At 53.8% G+C, this 9,652-nt stretch overlaps 1 protein-coding gene across 14 annotated transcripts in view; it reads left to right on the plus strand.

Annotated features, from left to right (window-relative positions):
• The window catches only part of NFYC (nuclear transcription factor Y subunit gamma), a 36,738-nt gene extending 32,404 nt beyond the window's left edge, over positions 1 to 4,334 (plus strand). For 12 of the 14 annotated variants that reach the window (XM_087760680.1, XM_087760669.1, XM_087760670.1 and 9 more), the window contains 3 exons: positions 1,956 to 2,063; positions 2,822 to 2,881; positions 3,413 to 4,334. In XM_087760680.1, the coding sequence (XP_087616806.1) occupies positions 1,956 to 2,063; positions 2,822 to 2,881; positions 3,413 to 3,532 (288 nt within the window). In that variant the 3' untranslated portion in view covers positions 3,533 to 4,334. Of the gene's footprint in view, positions 1 to 1,955; positions 2,064 to 2,821; positions 2,882 to 3,334 lie in introns of all 14 variants that reach the window. The other 2 variants (XM_087760672.1, XM_087760678.1) reach the window with 2 other exon arrangements.
• The last annotated feature ends 5,318 nt before the right edge of the window (positions 4,335 to 9,652 follow it).

The following is a 9,652-nucleotide window of genomic DNA, read 5'->3' on the forward strand; positions in this document are numbered from 1 at the left end:
GTCTCTCACAATTGTAAGACTGCAAAACAGCAACTTAGGATCAGTGTTTTAATGAAATAGTCAAAATTCACATTTCTGTATCTAGCAGAGATACTGTTTTGACTGTAATTAAGAGGATTCTTCTCAATCACAGCGTTTTGAAGAATTACAGTTTGTGCTGAAGGAAGCATCTTTCCCCTTGCTGGCTTCCAGCAAGTGAAGTGAGATGGAACATGGAGCCGTGCACTCACTGCCAGAGCTTTTTAGTGCCCTAACCTGGAAAGCAGTTTCTGTTTGGTTTCCCCGAATTCCGCTCCTTGGTCTCCTCAGTGCTGCTGTCCGTTCTGCTCTCTTTCTGCTTTGCTTTTATTTTTTTTTTCCCTTGAGTTCCCTTTCTCTCTCGATCTCATTAGTGCTGTCTGCTGATAGTTCCTTTTCACTCTGGTATCTGTTAGAGTTCAGCAAAGAATCTTTCATAACACAAATAGGACCGTTTGAAACACTCTCCTAAAACTGGTAGTGCCTCTGGCCATTGCAGGAGTGTTGAGAGAATCTTACTAATGTTCTCTGCTGGTTTTCCATGTGCTCCCGATACCGTGTCTGCTTCTCTACTGCAATTTACCATTTACTCTAGGACCACGGGTTGCCTGTGGAAAGGTGACTTATTTTTTATAAACTGAGGAAAAACTGGAAGTGTATACATCAATTAAACAGTAATCACTTGTTTGTCCGCATTAATTTGGTGTTACATTTAATCCGTGTCTTAGCTAGACCTCATCGGGCAGGTTCTTTGGAGCTCACTCTCGTTTCTGGAAGAACGCTGTTTCTAAATCGCTTTCACCCATTTGGTTAGTAGTGTAATTAAAATCTAAGCAGGAAGGCCCCAGTGCAGAAAACATGATCTGCCAGCAGATCTCGGTGCAGAAACAAATTCTTTATTGAAATGTTTATGCTCATGTGGAGTTTATTTGCTCTTGAAATAATATTGGAGCTTTTAGACACAGCTGGTGAAGTCAGCGGCATTTGTGTAAATGCCAAGACCACGTTCTAGGCACTTGAACCTTTGTCAGTGAGCAGTTTTTAAAGTATTCTGTATGTCCTTCTTTCCCCTTTGTAAAAAGAAGAAAACTCAAAACATTTTTTTGTATATAATTGACCTTAAGACTGTGAATCTAAATGTTCTAAAGTTAAATAACACAAAAAGAAAAATTCAACAGTAGTATCAATCATACTGTGACCTTTTTATTGCTTCTCAGATGTGTATTAGCAGTAGTTCCACCACAGGTTACGATGATGACATTGTCTCCATATCCCACGCCCCCAAGCACCTAACCGTGCAAGATCAGGGTTGTAGGAAATAAATTTGCATTTGATTGTTATGCGCGAAGTATTGACGCAGAAAGTATTGGCCTTTGCCAGGTGGGGATTGACATATATTGGCAGAGAGTTGCATTAAAAGCTTCCAAATGTTACCTTGCGATATTCCTGGGTTTTGTCATCTCTGCTGTCTTTATGTGAAAATTTCCCATGTAGTATTTTATATTTTTTGGCAGGATATAATAGGAGTGTCAATATGTGCGGCTAGCTCATAAGAATTTTCTTAATGTGAAATGATACGTCAAAGTAGTAACTCGATTCTCGTAACCAAAAAGAAAAATAAGTGTTCTTAAAGCTCTCTGAAATCTAGCAATTAATGTGCTTGAGCTACTAACTGACCGCTCCCGTTCTGGAGAAAGAAGTAATGTTGTGCTTCCTCGGGGTTTTACTTCAAGAACCTGCAGGAGTTCTGCGGACTTCGGTCTTGCTTTGGCAGGGTCTGTGATAGTTACTCATCTCAACCGGTAACCAACTGAAGCTTCCCAGTGTCATCTAGTACTCTGGCTTCTGTTGTGGAAACAAGAAGGCAAGTTTGTGTGTTTCAGGTTACACAGTTATCTGTTTAATTTTCTTTCCCTGCCCCCTCCGCTTGTCTCCAGGTTCAGTTGAATGCTGGCCAGCTGCAGTATATCCGCTTAGCCCAACCCGTGTCAGGCACGCAGGTAGTCCAGGGGCAGATCCAGACGCTTGCAACCAATGCACAGCAGGTATGCACTATAACAGCAGGGCTGACAATAACCGGTAAAGTGTTGTTCCCTAGCTCCTGAAACTGCAAATTCCAGTCGAATTTACCAGCTCTTGGGCTAGGATTCCTGCATTTCTTTTCTTCCTGTTACTTTCATCAGAATAATAAAGCAAGGAGCGTAGCAGAAGCCTCCTTTACCTATATGTGAAAGGTGCATGCATATATATGTGTGTGTGTGTGTGTGTGTGTGTGTCTCGCTGTGTAAAGCTCATGCTGCTTCTGAGCTGACTGCAGGTAAAACTTCAGTTCATCAGTCTTCTCTTTACTTCTGCTCCTTCTGGCTGGGTGAGGGAGGAGCAGCCGTGCAACCTCTCAGGAAAGCTATTGCAGAGGTGAAACATCAAGACCAGCGTTGCTGCCAGCAGGTTGTCTCGTGTTCTTGTTGAGACCGGTCGCGAAGGGATTCTTCTCTGCCTTCAGAGGATAGGAAGGCTGCTGCTTTTCTGTGATCCTGGAGGCTGTGTTCTCCTCGTGAAAGTCAGGGAGGACGTGCTTGTGTTTGGTTTGGAACAGCCGAGTCCCGTGTCCTTTGTTCTTGACTTGTGGTTAGCACCAGCATGACTGCGGGCCGGCGGCATAAGCCGTATCTTACCACATGGTGGGGTAATGGAAGTTGGAAAGAGTCTAAAAGCTCTTGAAAGGCAGCAGCAGAATATTGTTAGTGGGGTTCTGACCCTCTCCAAAGTGCTGTCAGTGATCATCCTTCTCTTATCCCTGTAGATAACGCAGACAGAAGTCCAGCAAGGACAGCAGCAGTTCAGCCAGTTCACGGACGGACAGGTAAGAACGTGGAGTTCGTTGGTGCTACGTCCCTTTGAGGTCAAGGGCTAGAAAGAGCTTCTTAAAGTCTGCGTGTTCTAGCAAATCTGCTCCTCCCGATCAAACACTGCTACCAAACCTTAACCAGGAGCAGGATAAGTAGATGTTGTGCTGTTTTTAATTCGGGTGGATTCTTTGTGTTCTGCCGCGCTCGCTCCAAATTAATCCAGTCCCTTGCACTCTGGGCAGGATCCATTTTCATCCTAACCAGTTTAGGAATAAAAGTCTTAACTATCGACTGTTGCATAGGTAGCCTGAGCTCAAGGTGGGCATCAGAAATTCACAGAATATACTTAGTTACGATTTAGCAACAAATGTCTAGCGGCAGTTTGTGGTCTGGTTTGGGGACAGATTTTCTTTGGACATGAGAGTTGCTGTTAACACCACCGCTAAACTTGTGGGGTTAATGTACAGCATTGTGCTGGGAGGACCTGCTGCTGAGCCTGATGAGCGCTGACAGTCGTTTCTTCCCCCTGCTCCTGTCTCTGCCAGCAACTTTATCAGATCCAGCAAGTGACCATGCCTGCAGGCCAGGACATCACCCAGCCCATGTTCATTCAGTCCACCAACCAAACCTCAGACGGCCAAGCCACACAAGTGACAGGGGACTGACCGGGGACGTCGTAGCAAGTCGTCTCTGTGTGGAAACCAACACGTACCAGCTTGACGTTCGCCGTACCAACCTGGTCTGATGAATACATCTGCTTCTGTGTATCTGTACTTGATATTAAGCCTATAGTAGGCTGCAATCTCCGGTGCACTATACACCTTCCTCTGGTGGGTATGAGAGCATATCCAACAGACACTGACAAGAATGCAATATTTTTATTTTTATTTTTAGAAATCAATATTTCAGTGTATTCAGCTGCTTGTTCAAACCAATAGAACTGAAAGAGAACTAATCAGAAGGAACTTGTAGCATCTCATTGAGCAACGTGTAAAACGTTTTTATCTAGTAAAATTATTAAAGGGTACTGCATCTGGTTTGTTGCAAGAGCTTTATTCCTGGTATTCTGTTTGTAATTTTTTTTTCTTTCTCTGAATAGAGCTAGATTCAGTCCTCCCATCTCAATGGTTTATTAGGGGTGTATGGGGGGAGCGCGTGTGCGTGTGTGTTAGATTTTCCTCTCCTGCCTCCTTTTTTGGTAAGCCGGAGCATTGGCTATATGCAACTCAAGGGCAGGGAGTAGGGGAGGAGTAATTAAAGCGAAAACAAACAAACAAAAAAAACATTCCTTGTACGATGACTGTATTTTCTAAGGGCAAGAGATCCTTTAATTTGGCCTGGTTTATTCCAGAAACACTAATGGAAGTCTGGACAAACCCCAGCCCTGCTGTTAACTGTTGTACTAGCTTCAGTCAATGCATGTAAGATAAGCTTCATAAAATGAAATAAATTTCCTTTGTAAGATAATGTGTGTGCTTTCTTTGAGATCCAGTGCCCCGTCTCAACCTGCCAAGCAAAGAGCATCCCGAATCCCTCAAATGATTACACCTGAAGCAGTGAAACTAGCAACGAGGCTTAAGGGTGGCCTGGAGAAGGGGCGGACGAGTGACAGGAGTGGTGGGACTGGGGGCTGCGGGTGCCCTGTGCCAAGGGGGTCTCGTGCCAGGATTACCTCCACAGGGCGCAGCCCTTGGGCTGTGGGTACCGAGGCCGCGCCGCCTCTCCCTGCAGCTCCTGTGTCCAGGATCCAGCTGAACCAGCCGGGAGGAGCTTGGGGCAGGTTTGAGCGAACTCCAGAAGTCAGGGTTAATTGAACCCTCTGCAAGGATCCTGGCAGCACTGGGCCAAGCTTAGGTCTTAGCTAAAAGTGGGGTGCGAGTTTGTAACCGAGCACCTTTTGTGCATCGAACATCAAGCAGTTTGACGTAGTTGGCACTTTGTCCAGCCGCTCCATGGCTTTGTGCAGTGCTCGGCAGAGCCGGGTGACAGCGCCAGGAACGGTGCCAGCGCTGCCACTTGGTTTTCACTGGCAGAAGCACTGAGTTCACCACGGTTTCGCAACGAGGAGAGGCTGGCTGCTCCCACGCCTGGCGTGTAACCCGGCGCCCAGCTGCGGGCTGCTTGGTTTGTGGGTGCTTTCCCTGGCAGCGCCCGGCCCGGCTGCGCGGGATGCAGGGTGCCCGCATGAGAACCGTGGGGGGCGGCTGCTGCTGGGGAAGGAAAACTCCGCTTCAGCATTTGGCTGGTGCAAACCGCTAAATCTGGGCCAGGTTGTTCCAGCCGGGCAAGGGCGCTTGCTGCATTACCTGCACCTCCTGGGCTTTCTAAATGTCAATTTTCTTTTTTTTTCTTTTTTTTTTTTTAATTTTTCCGATCCTGCAGTGCTTGGGAGCCAGCGGCGCAATGCAGCAGCGGAGCCATGCAGCCCGGCACCTTCCTGAGCATCAGCCCTCCGGTACCGCAGCCTTGTGCGGGCAGTGAGGAGTGGTTGGCAGAGCTGGGGCATCCCCTGTGCACGGAAAAAATGAAGTCGGGGGGGGGGGGGGGGGGGAAGTACCTTGCGTGAAAGCTCCGTGCGTGGGACCAGCCAGGAGAGGGCACCCGTGGGTGGCCGCTGGTGGCCGCTGCCCGGGAAGGAGCCAGGGACCAGTGTCCGGCCAGTGGCTTTGGCCCCTGGCAGCCTGATCCTCTCTGTCCTCTGGTCCAAGCTGCTGTCGGTCCCCGGCAGCCGGATCCCGCCACAGCACCGGCCCTCCGCAGCGGGGAGAGGTGGGCTGTCTCCCAAGCAGCTCTCTTGGCAAAGCATCCTTTTTCCTTAGGGCAGGGAGCAGAGCCGGGGAATCGGCTTGTAAGGCTGGAGAGAGACATGCGGCCGGAGCAGGCAGCTGCCTTGCCTTATCAGCTGCTGGCAGAGGTAGCAAGCGAGGCTCTTCCGAAGAAAAGCTCTTTACCCAAAGCAGTTGTGTTTGCTTGAAATAGTTTAAATTTGAATGGGAATAAATTGCTTAAAGGACAGAAAATGGGAGTGAGATGCTGCTCCTGAACGGAGAGGAGTTTCCAGCGAGAGCCTCTGCCTCTAACGGAAGGGGATGCTGGTTTCGGCACGCTCAGTGTCGTCTTGGTGGTCGCCCAAAGTCTCATCTCATCCAGGAGCGTGGGAACTTAACGGACAGGGAATACTGAAGCCGATCACGTTAATATTTACCTAATAACGGAGATAAGGCTTCATCTGCGCTCCCAGAGGAGTGCCCTAGCTGACTTGAACAGGAAAGGTATTTTGAAGAGAGCTGACATCGTTTGTCTGTCACAGGTACTGTAAACCTCAGGCATTAATAAGAGCCGAATCTTCCCTATAAGGACACGCGCCTTCGTTTGATCTTCCGAGGAAGCGCGATGACAGAACGAGCACTGTGGGTGATGCAGAAGGAAACACGCGTTGCCCGAGAGGCTCAGCGGGCGGCGGCACCCCTGGGGAGGGATGCCGGACCCTCTGTGGGCAGCTCGGCAAGTGCCACCGGGCTGCGTGGCAAGTGCTGCGGGCGACAGCGTATGAAGGTGGCAGAGGTAATGACACCTCCAGGGACCCGGAGGCTGAAAGCCGATGAGGAAGCGACGCTTTCCTCCCAAGGAACGGTTTGAATTTCTGTTTCTCCTCGGGGGTGATGAGCTAAGCACAACCCCCGTGCGGGCGAGCACCGGCCGCTGATGCTTGGGAACTGGTGCGCTCGGTTTACTGCGGGGTTTGCTGCTGACGGCTGCCCTTCCCCGGGGCTGCCGCGTCCAGCCACCCTCTCCCAAGGAAAAACTCGCTGCGGTGAAGGTCACGCTGCTGCCGTGGGGACCGGGAGCCCCGAGGGCCACCGGCTGTGAGAGCCACCGGGCACGGAGGGAAAAGTGCTCGGGCGAAGCTGCCCCACGCGCAGCCTCTCCCAGCACGGGCTCTGGGTGTTTTCCAGCGCCGGCAGAGCATGTTTCCTCGGGGAGCAGTGCTGGCTCTTCTCCGCTGCCACCGCCGTGGGACTCTCCTCCATCTTCACAGGGACCTGACGCTGCTGGAGGGACTCGGTTATGAACCATCCTGAGGCTGCCGAGCCAGCACCAGAAAGCCCAGGGGTGCAAAGCTCTCTTGAAGTCCTCGTCCATTCTTTATTCCTCACCTTCGGAGCTGGGAAAAGGAGCCGGGTCCCTGACCCGTCCCGCTCCCCGCGCTGGCGGCGTTGCGGCAGACCAGGGCAGAAGCGTCCCTGTTCCTCCCGCAGGGCTGCTCTGGGACGCGCCCCAGCTCCCGGCAATGCTGGCGTCGCTCCGAGCTCGGGGTCAGGGCAGGCTGACACGGCCCTGAAGCAGCGCCGGGACCCGGGCCGGGGCTTTGCCCTGGCTTTGGGGCAGTGCAGCCCCACGGTACCCAGCCCGGAGGGGTCCCCAGCCCGCACCCAGCATCAGGAGGGAGGGAGCCCTCGGAAGCGAGTCCAGGACGTCCCAGCCACTTGTTTGTCAGAGCGTATGCGAGCAGTGAAGCCAGGAGCTAATTGCCCTGGGCCCAGGCCAAGCCTTCAGCAGAAGCAAGTGCTCTGCAGCTCTCCCCGCGCTGCTGCCGCTGCTGCCGGCCGTCCCCAGTGCTCGCCCAGCTCCCGGGGCAATGCCAGCCCTGGGTCCCCTGAGGCCACCTGCCCCCAGCTCTCCCTGTCCCAGCCACCGAGCACCAAACCGGAGTCCCTCACACAGAGGGGGCTGGTTGCATCCTTCCCTCCGTGATGCTGCCCCAGCTCTGCCCAGGGCTCCCCAGCATCCCCCCACCCAGGGAGCCAGGCTGGGACTTTGCTCCTGTTCCCGTGCCCAGGCGAGGAGTCCTGGCTCCCCCTGGTCCCGTCTGCACCTCTGTGCAGCCCTGCAGCTGCATACCAGGGCTGCAAAACTTACTGGAAATCCTGGAGATGCAAATCCCGGCCTCCCGTCCGTGCCAGGAACTTGAGCTGCAATCCCAAGAGGGCAGCAGGCTCCAAGCATGCAGGCCTCCCCGCTTGCCACCACCCAGCTTCGGAGACCACCTTTAAAGTTTCACCAGGGCCGGAGGATGCGAGCGGCTCCGTGGGATTCCTACAGCCGAGGGTCAAAGGCGTCAGAGCCCGGGACGGCTTCCCGAAGCCCCTGCTGGTTCTGAGGGATGGGTCAGGACCGTGTTAATTCACACTCCCTGGTTCCATCCCAAAACCTCCCAGCTCCGGGATGGATGGAGGTTCCCAGGGTCCGGGCAGGTGACAAGGCGCAGATGGGACCTGCTCCTTCCCCACCCACGGTGACCCACAGCACCAGCTCAGCGCCAGCCCTGCGTCCCCGTTAACCCATGCCCGGGCGCTCAGCCCAGCCGGGAGCGACCGGCACCGCGGGTCCCGGACGGCTGCACCCGCAGCCCTGCAAAGTTTCATTCGCTGCCGGGGGCTGGTCGGGGTCTGACCTGCAAAAGCAAAACTGCAGGAGGCCAGAAAGCGCCAGTAAGGGAGAGGGCAGCTGGTGGGTGGGGGGAGCACGCCTGCTCCCCTAATTTATTAGCAGCTCGCTGATTCCAGCAAACAATTTAGAGAAGTGATGTCTTTGTTTAAAAAAAAAAAATCAGCAGTTCTTCATCACTTACAAACACAGCTCTGCCGAGGCTTCCCTGGCAAGCCCGGGACATCAGCCTGGATACTCCCCACCCAGCTGCGGAGCAGCAGCGGGAATAAAACAACTCCCCCCCTCCCCTGACACCTCTCAAGCGAGCGCCCACCTTGGCCCAAGTCCTTTCCAGGTCACCTTAGCTCTGCCCCCTCTGCAGCCCGGAGGCTTTAATCAATCGCCAGGTGAAACCTAAACCTTGCGACCGAGGGGAATACGCTGACCCAAACGGCAGCCAGATGAAGGTCAGGGTGCTCCCGCCGCAGCGGCTCGGCTGTGGGGAGCGTCTGCCGGGGGGGGACACGGGCAGGGGGACCCTGCGTGCAGCCAGGGCCACGCTCCGGGGGCTGCGTCCCCTTGGGGAGCACGTTCAGAGGGGGCTGCAGGGGCGAGGGCTGGAGGGGAGTGTGGAGGAGACGCCACGGGTTCTCTGGGGAGAATTTGGTTCGGATTTACAGGATTTCAGCCTCCACGGACATGGCTGTTGTCCCCGTCTTGCTGCTGCGGGGTTTGCGTGGCGGCGGGAGGGAGAGGCATCCTCGGAGGGGGGCTTTGCGGGCTGGCTCCTGGGGTGGGTTTTACCAGCACCATTTCCCCCGTGCCCGAGTAAATAAAATTGTCTATTTATTGTGTGTGTTTCCTGAGACCTACCAAATACCGCAGTGCTCACGAGGGCCCGCACCGGTGCCAGGATCTTCAACCACCACGTTAAATAATTCACCGACCAAAGCCTTTAACTTGTTCTCCTCTCCGGGAGCACAGGCCCTGGGCGCTCGTGCAGGGTGGGGGGACCCGGCTCCTGCAAAGGTGCGGAGAGCGTGTGGTTACAGCCGGGACGGGGCACGTCTGACCCCGGCTTGCTTGGGAACGGGGATTCCCAGCAGCGTGCCTCAGTTTCCCAGTCTGTTACTGGGAGGTTGTGTGGAGCTGAGGGGACTAAGGTGGAAGAGCAAAAAGTTGTGGGTGTTGGCTGGGAAACACACTTGGAGCCCAGCTCAAAGCTGAGTCTGCGGAGGATGGGGAGGTCCAGGCGTGGGTGAACTGTGCCCACTGCAGGACCCCGCGGGGAACGGGCCCCGGCAGGGCTCCCGGCCTGGCAGGGGGAGGACGAGGACCCTGCCCTTCCCAAGCAA

The sequence above is a fragment of the Nipponia nippon genome, unplaced genomic scaffold (assembly GCF_047370975.1).
Source record: "Nipponia nippon isolate SJK-2023a ecotype South Korea unplaced genomic scaffold, ASM4737097v1 scaffold_23, whole genome shotgun sequence".
Taxonomy (NCBI): Eukaryota; Metazoa; Chordata; class Aves; order Pelecaniformes; family Threskiornithidae; genus Nipponia; species Nipponia nippon.